This window comes from Hemiscyllium ocellatum, chromosome 33 (assembly GCF_020745735.1).
Source record: "Hemiscyllium ocellatum isolate sHemOce1 chromosome 33, sHemOce1.pat.X.cur, whole genome shotgun sequence".
In the NCBI taxonomy this organism is placed as follows: Eukaryota; Metazoa; Chordata; class Chondrichthyes; order Orectolobiformes; family Hemiscylliidae; genus Hemiscyllium; species Hemiscyllium ocellatum.
The window spans coordinates 21,448,681-21,476,482 of NC_083433.1; the positions used below are offsets into that span (position 1 = coordinate 21,448,681).

Below are 27,802 nucleotides of genomic sequence, written 5' to 3' on the forward strand. Positions count from 1 at the left end.
GGTGAAGTGCAGGACTGCTGAAATTAGCAGCAAGTAGGAATCTCCTTTCCCATCACTGAACGAAGGCATCATTGGCAAGGCCAGTAATAATTACCCATCCCCAAAAACCCTTGAACTGAGTGGTTTTGCTGGATCATTTCAGAGGACAGTTATGAATCAGCAATTTTGCTGTAGGTCTGGAGTCACATGTAGGCCAAGATGAGTAAAGTGGGCAGATTTTCTGAAGGTCATCACTGAACCAGATTGTTTTTTCTCAAATCAGGAAATGATAGGTTCACGATCACCAAGACTGAGACTAGTTTTCAATTCCAGATTTTTAATAATTAATTAAACTGATATTCAACCAGCTGCCATGATTGGATTTGAACTTGGGTCCTCAGAACATTTGCACAGACCTCCAGCTTGTTATTCTAGTGCAATACTAATGGTCTACTGTCTCAATGATATTCACAATAATGTAGTGACTGTTTTAGAACCTTGGGGGTGGGGGTGGGAGAGGGGGGAGGGAAGAGAGGTGGTGGGAGTATACCATACTGTGGCAGAATGAAGGAAGATAGATAAACTTGACATTCAATAGAACAGAGTGGATGACTATGGTTGGAAATACAAAGAGACCATTCATTTCTTGGGATCTATGAAATTAAAATGGGCCAGAACAAGTACATCAATCATTTAAATGCACTGGTTTTGCACATAGGAGTGTAGAGCAGGTAGCGACAATAAGATCAAAGAATTTAGCAGAAATTTTACAGTAGCAAAAATATGATACTCTGCCACCCATGAGTTACTGAAAGAGAGAAGCGATTCAGTAAAGGGAAGGTTTGACGTGTGTAGGTGAGAGGAGGAAAGGGAGCCAGTGGTAAGAGACTCATGCTGATACAAACACCAACTTACATGGGCCAAGGTGCTGGAACATTCTACTAAATGCAATGTGGCATCTTCCACCTCCCCTAAAGAAACTCAATCAAATTAAGTGTCCCCCAATGATTTTGCAGGGAAATGGGAAGGGTGGGGGGTTGCATTAATGTTGGGGGTGGAGAGACTGAGGGGGAAAAGAAAAGCAGACAGATGCGCAGTGAGTTCATTGGCCATTGCAGGCTCTCAATGCAGAGATCTGAAATGCCCAGGACAGCAGAATTGCCGGCTCCACAAAGTGCCTGTACCAGAGAAGGTCCAGAGCGTTTAAAGTCGCATACAAGAGACAACTCCTCCTACAGCGCACTGGGCTGTTGACCTAAATTGTGTGAAATATCACAGCCATCTCGCTCAGAAACAAATACTGAGCCAAGGTTCAGTGACTTTACCGTTCACACGGGATGGTGGTAAGTGTTGGAGGTTTGACTGACTTCTGTTGCCCTTTCCTTCTCTCTAACGCAGTGGAGTGACATGATAAAGTCCACCTTCCCCGGCACAAAATTAAACTGATCTGCCCCATCTACTATAGCAGCACACCCCCATAAAACCTTCAATTAAAAGCTGATGGGGATGGATAACAACTTCACATCACTGAAGATTGTAATTAAATCAGAGGAAGTCTGAATAACACAAACACGATATTTCTTTAAAAAAAGTTTTTTAAAAAGTTCAACACAAAACAGTGTTTACAGACAGTTAAAAAAGATAAAAAGATAAAGAGAAAAGCAAGCAGTAAAATTCATTCATTACATCTGCTTTCTGACTCTACCCCTCCCCCTTTTCCTTGCTAATGGCTGACCACGAAGAGAGAGTCACTACAATTTGAAAAGGAAGGAAGATCCAAATACATTCCTCCAAATGGTTTCCCGATAAATGTTTACACCTCAGAGTTGGAATATACACATTCACAGTGGCATTAAAAAGGGAAAGGGTTTGTACAAAAGTTCTGGCACACCAGTCTGATGTGAGGACCTCCGCTCCTGTACAGCAAACTGATTGGTTACCGCTTCACTTCAGAATTCTGAATTTTTCACAAAGTGCTCATGTACAGCAAGAGACTGATTATCACTCAGGCACCGACATTTTTCACTACCCTAGAAGTTTTTTTTAACACAAAGTCGCAGCAACATTAGCGCAACTCATGACACCCACAGTACACACAGATTAGCAAAGGGCACCGCCGCTAGTGGGTATGGCTCTGCAAAGTCACTTGCCTTATCTACCATCATCAGCAACATTCCACAGGTAAGGGCAAGCTTCACATCGTGGCACTGAAATAAATGAGGAGTATTCAACGGTCTCCAATTTCCTTGCTACGCTGCTGGGGTTGTTGGCTCTTACGGGGGTGGGGGGGGGGGGGGGGGGTCAGGTATTGCTCCACAGATTTTATCAGCCCCGGGTTTCTCATCCCAGAGTCAAAACATATGGTGCTAGAAAAGCAGAGCCGGTCAGGCAGCATCCGAGAAGCAGGAGAATCGACGTTCCGAGCTCTTCATCAGGGATCCAGATTTAAACTCTTCATCCACACTTTTTGACCCTGATCTGCAGTCCTCACCCTCTCCCATCCCAGAGTCCAAACCAAGGGTCCCAGCACACGTTTTGAATGTATCAACAGTCCGAGCCAACCTGTAGTGGACGGTATCACTTCGCAGTGGTAACCATGTCCATAAAAGGCAGTATCTGTGACCGATCTTCTCCCTTCACCAACACCGAGACCCATGAGGGTTGCCCTTAGCCTAAGACAGGCTTGCAGGAAGTGACAGACTTGAGGCTTTGATGATCTAGATGGCACACTCACACCAAACTGCTCGGAACTAGGCTCTGGTACCACGTCAAAAAGTGTGGCGCTGGAAAAGCACAGCCGGTCAGGCAGCATTTGAGGAGCAGGAGAGTCAACCTTTCAAGCATAAGGTCTTCATCAAGAATTCTTGATGAACAGCTTATGCTCAAAACGTTGACTCTCCTGCTCCTCGGATGCTGCAAGGCCAGCTGTGCTTTTCCAGCACCACACTTTTTGACTTTGACCTGCAACATCTACAGTCCTCTCTTTCCCACTCTGGGACCAAGTCTCTGGCCACTCTCCAGAGTGATCCTGCGAGTACACAAAGATATGCCCCTGGCTGCTGTAGCTCGGCTGGGCCATTTTTGGGGGGGGGGGGGGGGGTGGGGGGTTGGAGAGCTTGGTCTCATCATCCATACAGGTGTCTATTGCTGGTCTCCACCCCAACTGCAAAGGAAGGGTGTTTGATGATTAGAGTGCAAGATAAATTAAAAGGCAAAACATGAACAGAACAAAAACCTTCTCACACTGGAACCTTGACTGGATCACTGGATTCCTGTGGCCTGTGATTCCAACTGCTTCCTCGATACAGGCATTCACCCAACCACAGGACACTGTCGCCTCTCTTGCATGCTGTTGTTTCTCTGCCATGGCAGGGTTGAACACATTTTCCCTCCTTGATTTTTCATCTCCCACCTCTCTCCACAGAAGTCAAGAGTGGGACGGTTACACTAGTTCATTCTTATCATGTGCCCCGAGGGGGACAGTGAAGGTAACGGACACGGTCAGCTTACAATTTGTCCACAAACCCAAGCTAACACTGCCCAGAGAACAGAAGGGATATGAATCAGTAACTGATCAGCCCTGAGTGTGTACAGGATACATGGGCTGGACATGGTACACATGCGAGTGTGCAGCCATCAGTTTTCAATGGCATCAAGAATGCCAAAGCAAGATTTCAGTCAGGGAACATTAGACATACCATGTAACTAGCCCATTCAACCGTAACAAGGTGCCCTCCATGATACATTAAATCATGTCTTTCCTGCAAGTAACAACAAAGGACTCATTACAACAAAGACAACATTACTCCAGTTTTAGCCGCTAGTGATTTGCCACATGGAAATTTGCAGAAAAAGCAGGTTCCTATCTAGAATTATGGGATGGAGTAATGAAAGGAAAGTTGTTTGCTACAAGCACTGGGACCAGGTATTTCAGTGTCCCTCCCAATTAATCCACCCAGCCTGGGTCAGGCTGTGGAACCTGTGGAGAATATGAACCTGAAAAGCCACCCAACAACTTGTGTTATATAAATCAGTGATACACTTTGAAAACAGTCAACATTCAGGCCCCTCCCCCAGCCATGATTCCCATGCAAAGGCCAATTTAGCATCATCTACCTGTTCGGAAGCCTGGGATTGAACCAGACACTTTCCACCCTGGTCTGGATGAACTCGTGTATTTTTCCCAAAAGAGCATTGTGTGGGTCAGAGCCCATTGTTCAAGTAGATCAATTTTTGCATTTTCTTTATAGATTTACACAAAGGGGCCTCCACTTCCCCCAGCCCAGACTCCAGAGTGATCCTGCCTATTCTACCACTGCTGCTGCTGAGAGAGAGCGAGTGGTTATAACTGGACCACTCAACAGCAACTCTCAGAGGGCAGATGGAAGTGCTGAGATCCCAGCAGCTCCTCTGGACACTGCCTGTGCTCATGCACACAAACGGCACGTACAGCAAATCCAGTTTTATCGCTTCAAAGCACCCCAACTGATCAATGCGGTGTCACAAAACCAACCACTCAACAGGCAGCCAAGAATATATAATAAAAATATTAAACGGTGTGTATTTAAAGAAGTGCCTCGCTCCACCATGATTTTACTTATTTTTATCCAATCTACATCAATTCTTACACCATGATTTATTTAAGGATTTAGAGATAAGCTCGCATCTCTTCTCCTGGTTTATATTCCACTTTTGTGACAGATTTAAGAACATCAGATTTGATGAGGATCCACAATGTCTCCTCATTGCCCACATCCTCATCTTCAGTGAATGTCTGTCTCTCTGGTCTCAGTATGGCATCGGGATCTACAGATTGATGTCCAGTAGGTCAGTGTATGGTCTCATTTCTTTCACGGGATGCTGGAGCCACGGGAAAGTCCAGCATTTGTTATCTGTTCCCTAATTGCTCTTGAGCCTAGTTTTTGCCTGACCATTTCAGATGTCAGAAATGACAAACATCTTTTGTTTTAAATGAGGGCGTGTGGACCAATATTTGTTGCCTATTCCTAGCTAGCTTTGCGAAACTGGTGGTGAGTTGCCTTTATGAACTACTACAGCTCATCTGATGTAGGCAGACCCACCCACACTGCTGTGGAGGAATGGCAGGATTTTGACCCAGTGACACTGAAGAAACTGAGAGACATTTCCAAGTTAGGATGGGGAGAGGCTTCAAGAAGAACTTGCAGAAGGTGGATGTATCAGCTACTCTTGTCCCATGAGCTGGGAGTGGGCACGGATTTGGAACGTGCTGTCTGAGGAGCCTTCCTGAATTTCTGCACTGCACGTCGCTGGAGCAGGTGGGACTTGAACTGGGGCCTCCTTGCTCAGAAATAGGGGCACTACAACTGCGCCACAGGACCTTAGCTTAATGAGTAGAAACTCTATTGTTGACAGTCTGGACACGTAAAATATCCCAAGGTGCTTTACAGGAGCAGTTTACAAAGATACTGACCAACATAGAAGAGATATTCGAACAATAGTGGTAGTTTGGTCAAAGAGGTAGGTTTTAAAGAGTGCCTCAAAAGGAGGGAGGACAGGAAGAAGGTTTAGGGAGGGAGTCCAGAATTTTGGATCAAGGTAGCTAAAGGCAGAGCCACCAAAGATGCAGTGAAAGATTATCAGAATTGTACAAGAGTGCAGTCTGGCATTCTAACTCTGCAACACAACTCTATTTCACATTCAAACTCATGGCAGTGTAAGCATTAAGATTCAGACAGCAGTTCAGGGGTGCATGGGCACAGGGTTGGGGATGGGTCAAGTGAATGAAGCAGAAAGACATATATGTAAGGAGAAAGAGCAGAACGCATCCAAATTAGTGTATCCTGCCTTGCATTCTGCATATAGTGTCTTCCATAAGCTGATGTGCAGGACATAAAAGAGGAGGAAACCAATGATACTCCCCTCACTGGCCTGGGGAATGCAGTGCCTTCAGCTTCACAGCCACCACCCCCTGACCAGAGCTTCCCCATTCCAAGGGCCTTCGGAACTGCATTCCTGTTTGTGTTTCATTTACATCCTGGCCCCCAGGAGTCACGAGCCTGCGACTAGAATAGCAGCGACAGCTTTACCATCAGGCGAAGGCTACTGGCCTTGGATTGTCTCAGATTGCAATGTGACCTTTTTTTTGGTTCCTCAAGCAGCTAAAACCCAGTGATGGTAACAAACCCGTGCATCCCAATGAAGGCACCAAATATTGCACAGTGATCCACAAACCCCAAACAGTTACAAGTTAAAAACATTGAGCACTGGTACTGAGTTGCCATAATTTTGATTGGTGCCACTGAAGGTTGCAGACCATGATTGGACAACTGAATCAATACAATCTTGCTTCATATTATTGCTGGCTACCTGACTGTATTAATGGGCTTTAATAGGATTCAACACTTAAAATCAATGGATTACCAAGAGTCAACAATTACAAAACATTAATAGGATTGCCACTAATATTGATCCAACGCAGGCAGTAGTATTCAGTATCCGTCGAGAGAGATGCACAGGTAACCTTTCAAGATGAAGTTGATTATTCTTCAGAACTGAAGAGTCATAACTGACTCAAAACGTTAACTCTGCTTCTGTCTTCATCAAAGCTGCCAGACCTGCTGAGGTTCACCAGCACTTTCTCATTGTATTTCTGATTTCCAGCATCCGCTGCTATAACCTGCTATCAATACTTGGTGTGGGATGGGTCGGAGATTCTTTGGCTCGTCAGAGGACTTGGCTGTGGGCAGGGATGTCAGGTAGCAGCTAAATGGTTTGGAAACCCTCAAACCCCCGTTACTCCCTAATGGCTCAGAGCTCTGCATTCCAAAGGGTTCTTCCTGCCAAAGACAATCTGCCAATCCCAGAAAATTATTCATTTCTGTGCAGATCATTGACATTCCTGGCCAAGTAACCCGGCGGTGAGGGGGGGAAAGCAGTGCAGTGAAAACGACTCAGCATGCAGATATTAAAAAGGTCCTTTGCTTTGTGTAGATCAGGAACAAGGATTTTTCAGGGAAAAGAGTCTGAAACCCTTAGTATTTGAGAGCCGGCCTTTCCAGCACTAAATAGCACGCATGACAAATTTGATGAGAAAATACAATGAGGCGCACTAAAACAACTGAGCTCTTGTTCGGGGATGTTGAAGAATTTAACTGGTGTATTGCACCTTTCAATGCAAGATTCATTCCCAACATCATAAAGGTTTTAGGGACGAGTGACATTAGGAACTTTCAACAGTAACCCAAACTCCTCCTGCTCCAGTTGACACACTGACAACATTTAGAGAAGGATCCCCTGCATCTCAGTTTGGAAGAATAACACAAACTGTCAACACTTGACATCCCACTTCACATCTCAGAATGATCTTGCCCTGTTTCAGATAGGATTGCTCTTGGATTCAGCACAGGAGGACGACAAGACCTGGACAGTACAATTGTTCCTTTCCCTCAACCTTGACCACAAAACAACAACCCAGCCAGTGCTCGAGGGAAACAAGACAATGCTGGTGACTAAAGCAGCAACACCCAATCACTTTCCTTCCGGCTAGGTAATGGCCACAGTAACTTCAACTTTGGCTACTGCGAAGAGTACGTTGGCCACTAATTTGCAATACTGCTTACGACCACAAGACCCACAGTGAGAATTGGTGGCTGTGTATTCTTTTTTCCAAAAAAAATTTGCCGCAATGTTGACAGCAATCAATGATCGATCTAACTAGACTTTAAAACCAGACTTTCAAGACAATTTTCATTCAATTGATTTTCAAATCTCCATCACCACGTCCAACTCTCCAAGGGTTCATGATCTAAGAGTCTCCTTCAGCTTAGTGTCCATGCCCAGAAGACGTAACCCCCCCACACACACACTTCCCCAGCTCCAAAGCTAATTACCATCCATTTCTCAGCCAGGAGGGACACCTGGTGAGAGAGGGAAATGCATCAGCTTGGCCAAGGGCTCGCAAGCAAATGCTTCATGTGCGGGTGACAAACTGGAGAATCATTCCAAGCTCGGATACCAGAAAGCTTGAAGCATTTGAGCAGGCCGGATAGATTATATCGTTTGATGCTCATAACCAAGGTATGAAGTGACAAGCAAAGCTTGTACACCAGTGCCATGCTCGTCAGCGATGTGACCTATACACAGATATGATTAAACTGCACGTTTTACATCGTGCAATCATTTTACATTCTAAATGATTGTAACTTTACAGATTTAAAAGAGATCCTTGGATTGGCTGGCAAGGTTCAAGAATCCTCCTCCCCCTCCTGCTGTATCCTCCTTCATTTGAGAAATACTACACTGGGTGACAATAACTGTTCCCCCACTCTGAAAGGCAAGGTGGGCAGGTGGTGGACGACTTTCCCACATAGGCCGTGTTGCTTCAGTCTGTGGGGGAGTGAAATCTGGGCAGACAACCCCTCCTCCTTCCTAACTCTGCAACCAGAAGACCCAGAGAACATGCACCAGGCTCCAAGACCCCAGTTGGCAGTGGTAGCTATTTATCGGTTGAGCACTGTCTGCACTTGAGTGGCGCATGGCCTGAAGTGCTGATTTGCCATCAGTGCTACAAAGACCAGGAGAACAGGCTCATGCCACCTCCCCCGCACAACTCAGGGACTTGGTGGATTCACTTCTCGGTAGGTCAACGTGTCACATCCACCCAACAGGATTGCACCCTAACTTGTTTCATTTTGTAGCCTCGAGGGGTTTGTATTTTAGGCTCTGCGTTTTCAGAATCGATGGGGAAAGCTGTCGCTGATGTTGGGCAGAGCACGAGAGCCCACGTCCCTCAGTCCGATGAAACAGCTCCGAGTGTGACTCCAGAATAAGTGGTACAATGATTGTGAGCAGCTGTCCCCTGGGGATAAAGTCTACCTCCCACCTCAGGATAAAACAAAAGGGAACTATTTCTTGACAAGTCATGATACTGTGGTTACTCGCTTTGCGAAGTACAAGAGAACATGGGGAGGACCAAGATACCTGTCCCGGGTGCAGGCAACACCCATTGGACTTGGCCTGAACAGCTTGGTGTTTGGGATGAAAGGGGAGGGGTCAGTTAATTTTGATACCTGCTCACTTAGTGTACCTTTGGGTTTTTTGTATTAATTTATTTCTTTTTTCTAAAAAAAACATACCCACCCTCCCCAATCAGTGCAAAAACACAACCTTGGCAACGTAGAAACCAAATAGTGGGTAGGCGCTGAGAGGGTGATCCTGCTTCATTAGGACCAAGCTCTTGAGCCTTGTGAAGGTCAAAGAAACCCACGCTGCCCAGGTCAATCAGCGGGCAGGCTCAGAGTTGGGAATCTTGTCCAGTTGTAGATTCCCAGCAGAGATGGTCAGGCCCAGAGTCGAGTCATGAGCTCCAGCCCATTCTTGCCTGCAACTCTGAAACAGCGAAAATCCTCTGATGTTTAGCCAAGGGTCCTGCGTTCCCAGCGCACGTGTATTTCCCGGTCAATTAAAGTGACCGCGAAAAGCGCACACTTGGAAGTGAATCTGATCAGGTCCCATGCACTGAAGGCCCACACGGACCTGGGGATTTCGCAAACAAATCGCCCTCCACGTTCTGGCTGTTTGATGTTAATCCCAGTGCAGCTGCAGGTCTTGACTGTCTAGAAAGTCAGTAGAAAAGACACTGGGGGCTACGGAGCTCAAAGGAGCAAGACCCACAGGAGTGCTGCCCATCGTCAGGTCGAGCCACTCCATGTTGTCCAGGTTAGTGTCAGTGAGGTCCAGAGCCAGGCTGGTGCTGTCTGCCGTGAAGTGCATGTCTGAAGTGTCCATGGGAGAATGAGGGTGCTCGAGAATACTGGAGCTGCTCAGCATTTGGTTGTGTAGGTCATCGATGAGGGAGAGGGGCTCCGTCCCGTCGTTATCCACCGATAACAGCGGCACGCCGGTGGTGCTCACGAGGAAGTCCTCGAGCCGGTTCTCGTGGTCAATGGGCTGACTGTCGGTGACAGGTTCCAGCAGCAACTGAGGTGACGGCAGCTGTGCTTTGGCCACTGGCGGCGGCGAAGAGACGGCCAGCGTGGGCGAGACGTTCTGGGGAGACGGCGTATTTAAAGATGTGGAAATGTCCTTGGCGTTGAGCGAAATTTCTGTCAAAGAGAATAAACAACTCAGTTGGTTCCGTAATCCAAGCTCAGTTCCTCAGACCCTTGGACGGGTCGGTCTCAGTCAGCCAATATACAGAGTTTCACCAAAGACATGGAGGGCACAGGGCTCAGGCAATTATGGTACAACTAATTTCAGGGACCGGGGTTTTCAATCTAAAACTACACTCCTGATCGTGATTCACTGGCAAACAGCCAGAAAGGTTCAGAGTTGGCCACGTACGTCCTGCAATGGTAGCACTCACTATCTGGCTTCATGCTAACAGCAGTTTTATGGAAGCACAGGAGAAATTCAGAGAGGATTTACTTTTAGAAGGTAAAAGGCAGCGACTTAGGATGGGGAGCACAGCAAGATGGGAAATAGAGAGACAAAAACTATCAAAACTAGCAACTCAAAGTGGTCAGGCCAAAAGGAGCATAAGCAGAAATTAGGGTTTTAGAGAAATAGAGTTGGCAGCAATGACCAACTTATACAGAACTTTGCTTCGGCCACACTCGACATGAGCCAGGGAGCTTCGAAAGCACAATCCTCATAGCACTGCTGCCTCATTGATGGCCACATCCTTCAGTAACTTGGGAGATTCTTGGGGAACCAATGGAATTTTCAACACAAGGGGCCGAGAGTATAAATTATAACAACACACATTTATACAGCATCTTTCTCACAGCGAGACAGCCCAAGATTCTTCCTCTGTCACATTCTTAGACAAAGCTTGCCCTGAAGCCCATCAGAATATATTAGGGTGAGCGTTCAGAAGCCTGATCAGGGAGGTACACCTTAAAAAGGATTGCAGGTGCAAGGTGGTAAGATTTAGAATGTAAATCTCCAAGTAAGGATCCTCCATTATACTAACACTGCGGCCCAGCTCAACGAGGGGGCGTGGGGTGGGAGAGTAACTTCACCAGTCCACGGTTGAGGGGGTACCTATCAGAGGCACATTGACAGCCGGGTGGGATCTTACAGGCAATCATCTTGAACAGCTCGGCTTTAAAGCTTTTAGCGAAGCAAGCATATGTGTAGACAGCATGAACCTACCTCCACTTTCAATGAGGATATCAAACAAATCATCCATTTGTTGGCTTCTGGAGTTTTCCTGAGGGCAGTAAAAACAGTGGAGTCATTACCGAGTGCAAACTAATATTGGAAAGAACCAATGAAGGTGCTGCAATGTGACAACTCCCAAGCAGGAAGCCACAGGGGTCAGATTGTTCAGTAGCCACTTGCCTGGTGTTAACAGATGAATCCCCTGCTGAGAGCCATGAGCCTGAAACACTGATGGGACCAAGCTGCCAGTGGGGAGAATGCACCTGTCCGGTTTCAAGTTAGGCCTATGGAGATGACGTGAGGTGTGACACTAAATTACTTCACCCCGATGAGGGGGGAAAACTGGCACATCCAGTTTCAGAAAAGCTCCTCCTTGGCACAAAAGCTGCACCAGACCAGTACCAACCACCAATGAACTGGGTCCCATCAATGGTTAGAACAAGTGCTGAGGCCCAATGCCAAGTCCCAGAGATTTCTACACGTGTCATGGAGATGGGAATAACAACAATCTCTGAACAGAGTGAAAATTGCTGACCTGTCTGGTCTATGATTAGGCACGAGCTTGAGACACAATGCCACAGGAGACATGCCATGGTGTTTGGCCCCATCCTGACTGAGACATGATGTGAAGCTGCCTGTATTGGACTAGGGTGGACAAAGTCAGAAGTCATACAACGCCAGGTTAAAGTCCAACAGGTTTGTGGGCGGCACGGTGGCACAGTGGTTAGCACTGCTGCCTCACAGCGCCTGTAGACCCGGGTTCAATTCCCGACTCAGGCGACTGACTGTGTGGAGTTTGCACGTTCTCCCCGTGTCTGCGTGGGTTTCCTCCGGGTGCTCCGGTTTCCTCCCACAGTCCAAAGATGTGCGGGTCAGGTGAATTGGCCAAGCTAAATTGCCCGTAGTGTTAGGTAAGGGGTAAATGTAGGGGTATGGGTGGGTTGCGCTTCGGTGGGTCGGTGTGGACTTGTTGGGCCGAAGGGCCTGTTTCCACACTGTAAGTCTAATCTAAAGGTTTATTGGGAATGACAAGCTTTCGGAATGCTGCGATGATCGAGCAGTCCTCCGAAAGCTTGTGATTGCCAACAAACCTGCTGGACTATAACCTGGCGCTGTGTGACTGCTGACTCTGACTGAGACTGCTCTCTCTCTCTGATTTATGTGGGACTTCATTTCCTATTTTCCATCATTCTGATCTGGTACTCTGTACTTCCACACTCTGCCTTTGGTCTGGCAGCCAAGTAGCAATCCATTCTCATTGCCCCCGACTGTACATGCTTTAACTTAGTCCACTGGTCTATTGTGATACCTTACCAGAGGCTTTACGAGCAATCTTGCTTATTATTAACTCTTCAAAAACTCAAGAGGGTTGGCCAAGTAACCCCTTCTAAATCCTTAGGACCATTCATTTTTAATTATATTTCTGCTTTCCAGATGCTTCACTTCTCCTCCCTATTGTGGGGGCGCCATTATTGTTCCAACCTCCATTATTAAACTGACCAGGTCTGTCGCAGCCTGCGCCCTATACTGTTCAAACTTCCCTCCTAACATACAGTTACAGCATGAGTAATTCACTACTCCATTTTTCTGATAAATTATCAAATGTGTTAAAAAATGCATCTGCTATTTCTTGCCCAGATTCTTTTACAATACAGGAACGTAATTGATTCAGGCAAGGGTTGCTGCTCTAATTTTAATCACAATCACATCACTTCTAATTTCATCTTGAGATACCACGCCCACCTGACCAACTTTCCAAATAAATACTGAAGCAAAACGATGACAATTGTGCAAATGTACCTGTGATTTTATCCTGACACCATCCTTTACTGCCCCTTTGGCTTTCCTTTTCTTTATCTGCCTTCAGAACATTTTGCTAATTTGTTTTTTTTAATCTCGATTATTTGGCTTCATAGTTCCTCTTTGTCTTAATTTTTTTTCATTCCTCCCCAATCACTTCATGTGCTCCCGCTGCGCCTTTTCCATGATGTCTACTGCACCCTTCAGAATTGTACCCTTTTAAAAACATTTCTTCATCTCCTTTCTCCCCACTAAAATCCATAATTTCTTTGCATTACACTTTATTGGCCATGAGGCTGCCCATCTATGCCCTCGGTATACTTCTCACGAGTCACAATACTTTCTATTTCATCTGCTTTAACCAGCCTGATGGGGTGGTACATTTCAGATTATAACTGTTGTAGGGCCAGGGCCAGGGCCAGTTAATGGCAATGTATAAATTGATGCTCATGATGAGTGTTACTGATAAGATCCTGTTCAAGTAGAAAGTGACAACTGCTAGTGTAGCAGAGGAAAACCACTTCCTAGTCTAACTGGAAGAGTCTCTGGTGCTTAACAAGATATAGTTGTTGTTGACAACTAGTAACACATGATGTTGAGATGGTTAATGATATTACATAGATTTTCATTAAGTTCGATTCTGGGCACTATATGTATGGAAGGAGTTAAAGCCCTGGAGAGACTTCAAAAGAGATTGCCTACAAGGATACCCAGAATGAGGGATTTTAGATAAACAGAAAGATTGAGATTGGAAAGAGACACTGGGCTTAACGTTCCCTGCTCCAGACCTCACTGAGGTATTCAACATCATGAACTGTTTTGACAAAGTAAAGGAGGACATGCTGTTTCACTAGTTGGCATAACTAAGGGGTCACAATGCCAACGAGAGAGCTAGGAGTGAGATGAGAAATTTCTTTACTCAAGGAATTGTTAGGATTTGGAAGGTGCTGCCTGGGAGAAGGATGGGAGGCAGATTCCATAGATGGTTTCAAAAGAGCCGAATATATATTTGAAAATAAAAGTATTTAGAGGCTACAGAGATACGGCTGGGTAGCCCTTTCAGGACTCGGCATGGACAATGGGCCAAATGGCCTCCAGCTGTACTGGAAAATTTGATGATATGACAGACATTGTTCCAGAAATGTTGAGGACGACCAGATTTAGGGTGCACTTCCTCGGTGACCCTCCCACAATGTCCGGGAGGTTAATCTTCAATTCCCAAAACCAGCAGACTAACCCTGGAGGGTTCATAACTCTCTAGGGAGGCCAGTCAGTGCAGTGAAATGATGATGCAGCACCTTGGAGGGGGGTTAGGTGAGGGAGACAAGATTTTCTCTTACTCTCTCACACGTGACCCCCCTCCACCATCCCCCACAGTGAAATAGTCTGTGGATATATCTTTGAGCTGGTGTTAAGGAAGCTACTGAAGCGATGGATGAGCTTACCTTGTGCGTGGAGCTGGGGCCGTTACTCACAGCGTTTGTCCTGGCTTTTAGTGAGCCCTCAGTTACACTGTTTACAAAGCAAGGCTGCACGTTCAGGGGTGTAAAGGAGTAGGAAAGCACCCCGGATGTCCCCGTGATCAGCTGCAGACCTAACTTCTGGTCCTACAATGAAAACAAACAGGAGTGAGGAGGAGTCAGACACCGCCTGCTGACATTCAGTCCAAACAGGGAAACCTGCCGCAAAAAAGTGCTTTTAATAAGTGCAGCTTTATTACTCCAACATGTCAAAGAGATGGTAGGCCATGAGGCTTATTCATTAATGAGGATTGTCGAGTTTAAATTGTACCAAGATTATATTTCAACACTTGCTCCATGCTGATATTTCGATAAACCAACTATCTATTCCTAACTTAAGACCATAATATCCAGGAGGAGGAGGCGGCCATTCAGCCCACCAAGTCTGCTGTTCCATTCAATGAGATCATGGCTGATCTGATAAATTCTCAATTCCATTTTCATACCTTTTCCCCATAACCCTTGATTCGTTAAAATATTGATCTCGGCCTTGAATACACTCAGTAACCGAGCCTCAACATCCTTCTGCCAGAAACAACTTCAGACTCACCACCCTCGGGGAAACGCAATGCCTCCTCATCTCGGCCTTAAAAGTGCGATCCTTGATTCCGAGAGGTTGCCCTCTGGTCCTAGACTGTTCCACAAAGTGAAACAACATCCCATCTACCCTGTCAAGCCCACTAAGAATCCTGAATATTTCAATGAAGGTTTGCCCTTCATTCTTCTATGTTGTATTGAGTACAGGTCCAACCTACCTGACCCCTCCTCATAAGACAGTTCCTCCAGACCCTAGGTCAGCCCTGTGAACCTTCTCTGGCCTGTCGCTAATGCCGGCGAATCTCCGCTTCGATAAGGGGCCCAATGTTGTTCACAGTATTCTATCTCTGGTCTGACTAGTGGCTTGTATACATTCAGCAAAACCTCTCTACCTTGATATACCATTCCCTTTGAAATAAAGGCCATTTCATTTCCTCACTGAACTTGAGAGCTTTTTGTGATTCAAGGACGAGGTCTCCCCAATCCCCCTGTTCTGTAGCCTTCTGCAGTCTTTCTCCATTTAAGTATTATTCAGCTCCTCTATTCATTTTGCACAACCTCACATTTGCCAAAATCACACTGCATCCACATCTTCTCCACTGCGTTCAGGAAACAAAAATTGTAGAATGCTGTTGAATCCACTTTGCCCTGGAATCCATCCTTGCTCCTTCACCTACAGACAGGCAGCACAATAAAAACAAAGTCTCTACCTTTTTCACAGCCTGGTTCATCACTCCTGCCTCCAGCTGCTGCTTCGGCTGGCTGTTAGGTGATGGTTGCTGTGCCTCTCCTTGGGAAGGAGGGGATGGCACTGCCTGGGAACAGAGAGAGGGAGGGAGGGAGGGAGGGACAGACAATAAGAAGCTATGAGACAACTGGAATAGCATCACAAGGTGCCAATCCCATCTAGGTGAAGCAATGCTGTTTATTTTTCCCCTGGAACTTACTGACATCTTTCCACAATGCCGAACTTCGGAAAGCATTCTCTCACCATCAGCTTGGTCCAATTTTGAATGTTTGCAACCTCCAATCAGATACATTGGTCAGGATCACATCTCAACAGCAGGGGCGGGGGAGGGGAGAGTGGTGGTGTGCGAAGAGGAGAGATGGGGGCAGTGTTGAACTGGGGTGGGGGCGAACGGTGGGGCGGTGTTGAGGGCAGATTGGGGCACAGCGGACAGTGAGCAGGGGCTTGCATGCGGTGCAAATCTCCTGAACGGGGAACGGACTTAGCAAGTGCTCCCTGTGTCAATCCCCATTGAACTGATGGTGAGGTGTGTGGGGGGTGGGGGTGGGGGAAGGCTTCAGCAATACTGCAGGTGCCTTACACACAAGTGTGTGCCTGCTCAGAAACAAACCCCGAGACAGAGAGAGGGAGCAAGGCAGGCAGAGAGGGGAAAAAGAAAACTTCAAAAAACTCCGAGCCCCAGAGGAGAGGCACTGAATCAGTTAACTGAATAATCAATTATCCGAACAAAATAGTGCCCTCCCATCTCAATCGGATAATCGAGGTTCCTCTGTATTTAACACTGCACATTGTGTGCTCATTAACCTAAATTATTTGCAGGAATAGATAAAGTTTACATAATATACACACACAATATACAATCCCACCCAGAGTCTCTGCAGACATAACAATGTGTCTTAATCCATCAGAACTTGGATTTCGTGTTGTAATTTTCATTCTATCGAGCTTTATTTTAAAGTCTGTCATCTTCTTCACATCAAACTGATAGAAGGTGCATTATCGATTAAAACACCTGAAAATGTGACTGAAATAAATGCAGATGCTTCAGAATCACTGCCACAAATCTCAGTCTTTTACAAAAACAAAATCCTCTTTTCCTGAACAATCCATTCAGCAATTCTCATCAGGTCACAAAAACAAATAAAGAAAACTTCCTGTTAACTTCCCCAAGAGAGTAATCTGCTTTGTAGCAAAGTCAGTTTCAAGGGAATAGCTTTGAAAAGCAGGAAGAGCACTGGTAAATAGCTCCCTCTGCTGGCAGTGTGCTTTACTGCAGTAACACATCCAACACGCAGCACAGGGACAGAACTGTGCCAGTGCCACATAAACGTCAAACCAACCTACTTTATCTCACTCTGTCAGCATTTCATTCCAACCCTTTTCCCTCATTTCCAGCTTTTTCTTAAAGGCATCAATGCTATTCCCTTTCACAGGTAGATAGGATAGTGAAGGTGGTGTTTGGTATGCTTTCCTTTATTGGTCAGAGTACCGAGTACAGGAGTTGGGAGGTCATGTTGCGGCTGTACAGGACATTGGTTAGGCCACTGTTAGAATATTGCGTGCAATTCTGGTCTCCTTCCTATCGAAAGATGTTGTGAAACTTGAAACGGTTCAGAAAAGATTTACAAGGATGTTGCCAGAGTTGGAGGATTTGAGCTACAGGGAGAGACTGAACAGGCTGGGGCTGTTTTCCCTGGAGCGTCGGAGGCTGAGGGGTGACCTTATAGACATTAATAAAATCATGAGGGGCATGGATAGGATAAATAGGCAAAGTCTTTCCCCTGGGGTTGGGGAGTCCAGAACTAGAGGGCATAGGCTTAGGGTGAGAGGAGAAAGATATGAGAGAGACCTTAGGGGCAACTTTTTCACGCAGAGGGTGGTACGGGTATGGAACGAGCTGCCAGAGGAAGTGGTGGAGGCTAGTACAATTGCAACATTTAAGAGGCATTTGGGTGGGTATATGAATAGGAAGGGTTTGGAGTAATATGGGCCGGGGGCTGGCTGGTGGGACTAGATTGGGTTGGGATATCTGGTTGGCATGGACGGGTTGGACTGAAGGGTCTATTTCCATGCTGTACATCTCTATGACTCTACGACTTTATGTGGATTACCTCATATTTGACCTAGAGTTCTGGTCTCCTCCCGACAATTGAAAACATTTGCATGTTTGCCCTACCTAAACACGCTAATTTTAACAGGTTTCCGTTAGGGTGCCCTGTACTTCTCAGTATGAAATAAATCAATAATTATTCTCACTGACTCATCAAATCATGGGACAGAGTCTGATGAAAGATTTCGACCTGAAACATCAACTCCCCTCCCCCTCTGATGCTGCCTGCTCAACTTTTCCAGCACAACCTTTTAGCCACTGACTCTCTAGCATCTCACGACCTTCATAGGACAAAATTTGTAAATATAGCTGTCTGAGCACTCGAAGGATCTGAAGCAAAGTGTTAAACCAACGTTCAAATGGGTAAAGACACGAACCCCTCACCACCTCCAGCATGGTCTTTATTGATTCTCCCTGCTGCTACACACTAACCTGTTGAACACAAAATTCCCAGAATCACTCTTTTCAGAGTACCTCAGAATTAATACTCAAAGAAACATAAGGCAAGGAAAGAGTTCTCTCATCCAGCTTGGGAGAAGATCATAGAAAAATAAAGAGCAGATAGTGTAGACCATTCAGCCCTTCGAGAATACTCTGCCATTCATGGCTGATCAGCTCCACTCCTCTGACTTACCACCCTACCTCCTGATTCTATTAGCAGCCATCACCTAAATCTATGACAACATACACTCAATGATTGCGCATGCACAACCCTCTCAGTAGGGGATTTCAAAGATTCACAAGGATCTCAGTGTCTTCCCTTGTCCTGAGATTACAAGCTGCCAGCTCTCTGGGGAAGCAGCCTCATTCTATGTCCTTCATCACATCCCCATATACACCTGATGTATTATACATACCTGATGACCACTGCGCCGGTAGAATGTGTTTGAAGACGCAGCTCGTCTGAACCTGGGCTGAAAGGCCTGATTCTGTGCTGTACATGACTCCTAACTCTGGAGGAAGTTGTGTGGGGAATGATGTATCAACCACCCTCTGGAGATTGTATCAGCTGCATTAAGTGCTTACCTGTATTGCTGGTGGACCCTTGGCCGCACTGACAGCAGGAGACACATGACCCACGTTGTTGTTTTGTGGAGTCACCGTGAGGAGAATGTGGGTACCCACTCCGTTTGCTAGCAGACTCGGAGCTTGGCTCGGTGCCACGGTCCGTGGTGCCCCCGTGGTCACCTGGTTTGGCTGCACCGGGCTCAGCAGAACAGCCGGCGTGGGTGAGGGCTGCTGCTGCTTGCAGGTGCCCACTAGACCCTCCTGCTTCACCACCACGGCCTTCACTGGCACGAGGTTTGACGCCCCTGGAGCATCGATGGGGCTCGGGTTGCTCCCGGGGGGTTTGACGTGGTTGAGAAGCGGGACAGGTTTCGCTGGGTTCGAGGGCACAGACTGCCCCGAAAACAGGCAACTGGAGGGCAGGTTCTCCTGCTTGACGGCGGTGGGAGTAGGTTTCTGGTTGCCCGGCACAGTCAAGGCCACGCTGAGGGGCGGCTGTTGGAGCTGGGTTCTCTTCTCCTGGTCGAGTTGCAGCCGGAGTGCTTCCACCAGCTGCTGCTTCTGCCTGAGCATCCTGGTCAGCTCCTCGATCTGCTTGTCCTTCTCCTGCAACATCAGATCCTTAGTCGCGGCTTGAGCGTCTTTGTCCGACTCTTGGCAGTGGCCCTGGATGCTGCTGGGCACCAACCTGGCGATGCCTGTCATGCCGTTGATAGGAGCTGGCTCCTCGATGCCAAATGGCCGCATGGGCGACGACTGGAGAGATTCGGTGACCACCTCGGGAGTTGTGCTCTCCTCCAGGCTGTGCAGCGAGTGGTCAGAGGGGGCAGGTGACACTGGAGGGCTGGAACCGGAGCTGCCCAACTTCGCTGTCACCATGGTGTTGGCTACATCCCCAGGAGTGGCACTGGTAACCGCCGCTGGGATGCTGCCGAGACGGACAGATGGGAAGGCCATTCCCTCCGCAGGTTTCGAAGGGGTGGGGCCGGTCTTGGTCACGGCAGACACCGTGGTGGCTAGAGTCCCGCCAGCTTTGTTCAGTTCCTGATAGTTCTTCAGACGCTCGATGAGGTCGGTTTTCGTTCCCGACACGGGCAAGGCCCTCAGCTTCAGCTCCTGCTTCAGCTCAGCCACCTGCAGACAGAAACACAGTCAGACACAACTCCGTGTAGAACCACTCAGCACGACACAGCAAGAGGCCATTCAGTCCTGCACACCTGCACCAGCCCTTTAACCCCTTCAAGTACTTCACCCAATTTCCTTTTCAAAAGTGCAACTGGATCCACTTCCCACCATGCACTGTTCCATTGTTTTTTCGCTGGTGGGGGCCACAAATGCAGACCAGGAAGATTCCAGGCTGGATCCCTGGGTCTGGATCGATCCCAGCTAGTGCAGGAAGGAGGGAGGGAAACTGCAGACCAACAGAGTGTGGATACAGCAGCAGGATATCCCTGGGTTTGGAAGTCTCAGTGACAATCAGACCTTTCAGAAGAAGTAGGAGATCCATTTTAACTGCTTGTATCTAACTCTCTCTAAAAAGGACAATACAGCCTCGAAAATTCATGTTGCGGTGGAAAGGTATCCATCTACAGCTGGTTCTGAATTACTTAACGAAATTCTTTAAAAGCTGATAATGGCTGGAAGGTGAGTCAGAACCACAATTTGCTCTACCACAGGATGTGAGTGTCACTGGCAAGGCCAGTATTTGTTCCTCATCCCCACCTGGACTTAAACTGAGGGGCTTGATTCGACCATTTCAGAGACCTGTTTAAAGTCACCCACAGTCTGCAGTCATGTCTGGACCCTCGGAGTTATTAGCCCAGTTATGGTACCATTACAGTTTCCTCGCACAACATCCACCAATAAAGCGTTGGATGAAGGCAGCATCAAAAGCTGGTTAATAGGACAAGGCTGAACCTCCTGTGCATCTCCAGTGGGCAGTAAAGGCTTCAGGATTGGCAAGAGGTAGCAACGGCCAGACCACAGTGGGGTGGGAAGGCAGAGCTGGGTAGGGACAGCAAGTTCCTTTCTTGAAGGATATTTCTGCACACGCTGCATTTTCCTGACAATCAAAATTCCATTTGCTTCCTGCATTATTTTCTGTTCCAGCATGCTAACTCTGGTGTGTCTTTCATGTGCAAGAATACTCAGATCCCTGCTTGCTGTAGTTGTTTGGAGTCTCTCTCCATTTCTGTAATGATCTGCCTTTTGACTCTTCCGAACAAAGTGCCCGGCCTCTTATTTTCCGGCACTAAATTCCATTTTTACCCATTTCCTTAACCTGTCTACACCTCCCTGACAAATTCCTTATATCCTGACCACAACAAGCCTCCTGTTTATTTGTGTATCACCAACTAATTTGGATACATTACTCACTATCCCCCCTCAAAGTGTTTGTGAATAATCAAAGCCCCAGGATTGATCCTTGGGACCTTCACCTTGTCAATGTTATTCAGTTTACCCCCTAAACACAGCCATTTGATAAGGGACCAGATAATCTGCTTTTAAGATACCTGCTGAGGGACAAACATTGGCCAGGACACTGCAAGGACTCAGACCTTCCAATGATACTGAGAGATCCTTTAAGACCTTCTGAGAGGGTTTCATTTAAAATCTCCTCTTAAACCCACAGGAAAAATATTGCAATCACCACCACTTTGTAGGAACTGAAGACCTTTCAGTTGTTTCAGTCAATGCACAGTTTTGCCAAGTGACCAGGAAAGTGCTGGCTTACAAGGCATCAAGTTGGTCATCTCCTCAGCGATCCCAGTTACATAGGCTACATTGCTGGAAAATGCAAGCTCAGCTTTGCCTCATGGTTAAACAGCATCATTACTTCCGCTCTCGCAAGAGGGATTACTCACATAAGACGCTGCAGAATTACAGCACTGGCTGCAGTTCATCCTGCCATGAATCACCAGCTCCAGATCAGTGCAGGGAGAGATGGTCCACTACATATTTGATAGATCACTTATAACATGCTGAGTGACAGACCAGGAAGATAAGGCAGACCTTGGGGGAACTATGAAGTAAATGCAACAGACCTTCAGGTCGTCGAGGTTAGAGGGCAGCGACCCCGGTGCTTTGCTGATGGCTGTGCAGCTGTTGTGCCGAGTGAGTCTGCCTGAACCTGGTGACGGTGTGCTATTACTCAGAGTCCTCACTGAGGCGGTACTGCTGCTGGTCTGTTTGTCACTGTTGGGCCTGAGACAGAATGAGAGAAGCAGCCATGATTAGACCGGCAATCACAACCATATGCAGTTACACGGCAACACCGGAGCTGAGAACAGTCAAATGTCATTACACACCAACAGGCCCAACTAGAGCCTGCCCTCACCCTGGTTCATGCAGCCATTTCAGCATTTCTGCAGAGGCCACTATAAAACACTAGTTCAGAAATAGCTGCCATCATTCACCACTTCAGTGAGCACTTGATAGATAGCACTGCAGCTGATACTCTGTATCTCCAACACCATGGTGTCAGACCTCAGCACTGTGAATTCAGGCGGTGATGGGGACTAAATTATTAAAAGAAGGGTCGCTTTTCTTTGAAAGTACAAGGGGACATATGCTTCCAGAAACTGGAGACAAATTTAGATGAAATTCTTTCTGGCCTAAGATACTACCATGCAGTCAATTACACAGCGATTATGTCAAAATAGAGTGTGTACTAAAATACAAGCAACAGACCAGGTAGTGTACGCTTTCAGAAGCTGCATACCAAAGTGAAAGAAAATGTGTGGGCTTGATTGCTGCTTGTAACCGAGGGAACTGGCCCAAGTGTTCTCATGGGTCACTCACACTTCTGAAGATGAAACCTCAAGTTTGACAGTTCACACACTGCAACTTCATTTGCAAACTGTAGAGTCTGAAAATGTTAAAACCCTGAAGTCCCACTCCTGCTCCCAACTCAACGTCTCCCAACTCCTCTCTCGAAGCTTTAGCTTTGTGGGGGCAGGGAGCAAAACCAACCCCAGTAACTCATCCTGCACTACCCTGAAAGTGTAGTGAAATTAATGACGGACTAATCCTCACCCTGTCTTCATTCAGCACAATCCAATGGGAGAAACTATTACACGATCAGAAGCAGGAAGCCCGACTCCCTTCCTCTCCCCTCTTTAAGGTAACAATGACGAGGTTCCAATAATGCCCTGGGGGTGGAAGGGCGAGATTAGCCAACTCAGCACAGGCTGAGAACTAAACCAGAGTCCTCAATGGCTGTCGTGACTCAAAATCATTTCAGGCACTGCATCAGCTCACTATTTCATGAGCTACAGCAATCTTAGAACCAATAACCTCCTGTATGGAGGCTGCTGCCTCACAGCACCAGGGACCTTGGTTCGATTCCAGCCTCGGGCGACTGTCTGTGTGGAGTTTGAACATTCTCCCCGTGTCTACGTGGGTTTCCTCTGGGTGCTCTGGTTTCCTCCCACAGTCCAAGGATGTGCAGGTCAGGGTGGATTGGCCATGTTAAATTACCCATGGTTTTCAGGGAGATAGGTTAGGTGCATTAGTCAGGGGTAAATATAGGATAATAGGGTAGGGGAATGGGTCTGGGTAGGTTTCTCTTTGGAGGGTCAGTGTTGACTTGCTGGGCTGAAGGGCCTGTTTCCACACTGTAGGGATTCTATTCTATGATTCTAAATGTCCTGCAAAGGCAGTAGGCAGATAGGGGAGTGTGTGTCTTACTTTGGAGGTGCAGGAAGGATAGTCTGGTAGTTGTAGTGCTGCTGCTGTTGACACAGGATCTGGAGCTGCAGGAAGAGCTGCTGCTGCTGGAGGAGTTTGGAATAGGCCGAATCCAGGGGCAGGGCAGCCTTGTCGAGTTTCTGGTCTGGTGGGACGTACTGGTGGTACTTGAGTTTCTTCACGCGGGATTTTGGCTCCTTCAGCTTCTTGCTCCTCTGGTTCTTGTCTCGCAAGGTCTTGGGCTGGCTTTGCTGCATGTGGAAAGGACCGAGAAACACCATCGGATTTCATCTGGAACAACTCGGAAGAGGCAGGTAACATAGAGACCACCCAACCGACAAAATCCAGACGCAACTTACAAAACGACAAACACACCAGGCCACAGTCCAAAACTAGAAACAGACTGAAACATAAAAAAAGGAGGCAGCTCCATGAGCGCTGATCACTGCCAGATTTAAACTTCCTGTACAATCATTCCCCTGGTATTAGCTTTCAACAGTGTCTTCTTGTATTAGGAGGATTAGACAAAGGGCAGAAGAGACAACTCTTTATGGACTAGCTTGCGATTGACAAAATAGGCTGTGGTACTTGTGTCAGGCTAAACAAATTATATTCCTGCCTTGTGCAGAGTATCAACCTTTTCACTTTGGAATTATCTACATTGCTCCCCCCACCCCACTCTCTGCAAATTTGCACCTATACTGAAGATGCTGACAGTGTCAGTGACTGGCTAAGTACTCACTGATCAGGTTCAGTCACTGGTAACGAGTGGCAGCAGGTTGCGTGGCTCCACGCAAAGTCACGGAGATTGCATCTTCTTATCAGGGGGTGGAGAAACAGCTCCCACGTGGGATGCCCGCACTGTAATCAGCAGCAGGGACTCTGACTAACCTCCCCTGTTCATCACTGTGGAGCAGAGTAACCTGCAGCACCAGCTGACTCGGTTAAGATCAGCAAACTTAGTGCAGTTCCAATTTGTAGACTACAGTCCCGAGTTCCAAACTAAAGACAGAAGAAAAATTGGAAATATGACAAGCGGACTGTCAGCCCCTGATGAGAGAAGGGGCAAGCTAAGGTGTTGGGTGTACACCAACGGCACAAACAGGAGAAGCAAACTCCAAGAGAAAACTGAACAAAACAAAAATCAAAAGGAAAGAAAAGCTGATTTTAACCACTCAAGAGGCAGATTTAAATCGCTAGTTAACAGATTGTTGCAAGCAGGAAGGAGAAACGATTGAATGCTAGCACAAACAGCCCCTCACTCAGTGATGTGGAAACAAGATGTGGAAAGCCACAAGGTTGACCAAAGGTAAGAGCTCTCCCACAGGGAATGACGTGAAAGCTTGGTTCTCGAAATGGCAGGAATACGCAAAAGAAATAAGCTCTTGACTGCTGAACGTATGGAGACTGCAGTCTTCAGCATATACACTTTCTGCAAATGGGGAGGGGAGAATGACTGAAGACCTCAAAAGCATTGAGCTGCTGCATAATGGCTATCCAGAGTATCTGAAGTCAGGAAAGGATTGGCAGTATATTAAGACAACTTGAAAGTTCCAAGTAATTATATTTACTAACTGACCTGAAATAAATCTCAAAGCAAGGTTCTCCCTGTGATCAACACTCGGACATACTCCACAACCCACCAGACAATAATACTTTAGAAAATAAAATGTGACGAACTGTGAACCCTGCTTCCTGAGTACAGAGTGAGGATTAGCTTACATACGGCCATGCTGGAGAGCTCAAGATTTCTGCCCGTAATTGGATTCAGCAACTCCCCAGGCCCCTTACTCGCTGACTGGGGTTATGCAAAAATCAGAACTGTTAGAATACGTGTGCGCGCAAACGTTAATTCCAGATTCAATCCCATTCCTGTGGGGGGAGTCTCTCTCAACCAGATATGGTTGAACAAACTGCAGTCTGCCAAGGTGCCCACCAGAAATGAAATGATGAGGGGTACAGAGGGGGCAGAATCACCACCTGACCAGCACCACCGTCAAAACGTTTCACCAAAATAAGGCCATTTGGCAGAGAACAACGGCCAGCACTCAAACCATACTCCACCAAAGACAAAGTGCCTACAGAACAGGGCAGGGGGAAGGGCAAATACCGGCAAGGAAGTACAGTAAACAAAGATTTTGGACCACACAATTTTATGTAAATACAAGTCAGCATCTGGTTAACCTCACAGTTGCAAGTGCACGATTCCAGCGTTCTGACCACAGTTTAACATGCAATACATTCATCACCACTCTAGAAAGGCTTTCCAAGAAGTAATCTTACTTTAATAAGTGTTGGCATGGGTTTGGCAGCTGGGGACAACACACCATTTGCCAATTTTGCTGTGTGTTGGTCAGATGCTGGCTTGGACTTGCTCAATTCTGTCCCAGTTGGCAATGATACAAGATACTGCAAAGAGAATAAATTAATTATGAAAAATGATGGCAAACTTTCCAAATCCATCTCACAAAACCTTGCAAAACATCAAGAAATGCCAATTCTCTGAGGAAAAGTTTAATTTTTAAAGTGACATCTCTTTTGTGGATCTGAGAAGCCAACATGATTCCCTGCTTAAGGACCAATCGGTATTCAGGTTTTAACTGATGTTCCCTCCCCTCCAAACAAAGGAGGAAAAATCTGGACTGAATCAAATTCAACAAACTCTTTGAAGCAAACACAAAAATGAAACAAAGAACTCCGGATGCTAAGATCAGAAACAAACAACAAAAACAGAAGTTGCTGGAGAATTGCCAAGTGACTTGAGTCCAGAAACGTTACATTTGTTTCTCTCTCCACAGATGCTGCTAAACCTGCTGAGTTTCTCCAACAAGTCCCCGAAGCAAATCCCATAGCTTTCCACCTGGCATCTCAGCTGAGGTTGGCACGCAGTATGTGGAGTGTTTTAAAACTGTTTGAGATGTCATGATATTGCAGTAAGTAATTACACATAAATGACCATCCCACCAAGTCTGCGCTGGCTGTCTGCAACAGAGAAGTCACCTTGTGCCATTTCTCTCCCCTTTACTCCTTGTAAACTGTCCTCTTCACATAATGATCCAATTCTCTTTCACCAGCCACAAGTGAAGTTGTTTCCATGGTATGCACACTCACTGCATTCTACGTGCTCAGCACTGGCTGCATGAGAAAGATTTTCCTCATCAGCATCGCTTCCTTTGCTCCACAGCTCAAGTTGGTGCCCTCTAGCTCTTGATCCTTCCACCAATGGGAATGGTTTTGCTCCATCTACACTTCAATCAAATCACCCTTCAACTGTTTATTTTCCACAGGGAACAGCCTAGCTTCTCCACTCCATCCACATAATTTCATCATCCTTGTGAAATTGTTTTTGCACCTTCTCGTAACGCCTTCACATCTTTCTGAAAGGTGGCCAGAACTAGATGCAACATCCCCGCTGAAGCCAGTATTTTTCACAGGTTTGTCAAGTAGTTCTTGCTTTTGGACATTATGCCCCTATATTTAGACCCTAGGATCCTGCAAGCTTTTCAAATAGTTCTCTCAAACTGCCTTGCCATCTTCAATAACTTGTGCACATAAATTCCAAGGTCCCTCTGGTCCTGTATCCCCTTTAGAAACGGTCCCTTTAGTTTATTTTAGCTCCCCACATTGTTGGAACCAAAATTAATCATTCTCATGTCTCTTCAATCAATTCATTTGCAATTTTGCAGCCCATTCCATCAACCAACACCCTTTTAGAGGTTCAACAATCTCACTCCCTGTTCACAATACTTACAAGTCGTGCAGCATCTGAACATTTTAATAGTATGTCATGTCAACAAGTCTAGTCATCGAATCATGGAGCACAGAAACTGGTGCTTCAGCCCACCATATCTACGTCAACACACAAACACTACCTAAACTAACTCGATTTACCTGCACTTGGTCTTTAAACCACTATCCCCTGGCATTTCAAGCGCTCACCCAGGTTCTTCTCAAACATTGCTCAAAGACCTATCTCAACCACTCTCTCAGGCAGCACGTTCCATATTTCTACCAACCTCTGGGTGAAAAACAGTTTCCTCAGGTCCCATCTGAACCACTCACTCTTAAACATATCCTCTCTGGTCTGAGAGGCATTTGCCACGGGGAAGATGACTTTCACAATCTACCTTATCTATGCTTCTTATAATTTTGTATATCTCAATCAGACTCCCTGTCCTCAGCCTCCTCTGCTCGAGGGAAAATCAATGAAGCCTGTCCAGTCTCTCCTCAAAACTAAGACTTTCCACTCCAGGCAACGTCCTGGTG

General features: G+C 46.6%; 1 protein-coding gene across 6 annotated transcripts in view; it reads right to left on the reverse strand.

The window, feature by feature from the left end:
* Nucleotides 1–2,864: 2,864 nt before the first annotated feature.
* The window catches only part of LOC132831492 (myocardin-related transcription factor A-like), a 207,245-nt gene continuing 182,307 nt past the window's right edge, over nt 2,865–27,802 (reverse strand). For all 6 annotated transcript variants that reach the window (XM_060849663.1, XM_060849661.1, XM_060849667.1 and 3 more), the window contains 8 exons: nt 25,820–25,945; nt 23,537–23,787; nt 21,892–22,051; nt 18,866–19,981; nt 15,692–15,796; nt 14,370–14,531; nt 11,116–11,173; nt 2,865–10,064 (listed from right to left, as the gene is read on the reverse strand). In XM_060849663.1, the coding sequence (XP_060705646.1) occupies nt 9,544–10,064; nt 11,116–11,173; nt 14,370–14,531; nt 15,692–15,796; nt 18,866–19,981; nt 21,892–22,051; nt 23,537–23,787; nt 25,820–25,945 (2,499 nt within the window). In that variant the 3' untranslated portion in view covers nt 2,865–9,543. The remainder of the gene's footprint in view (nt 10,065–11,115; nt 11,174–14,369; nt 14,532–15,691; nt 15,797–18,865; nt 19,982–21,891; nt 22,052–23,536; nt 23,788–25,819; nt 25,946–27,802) is intronic.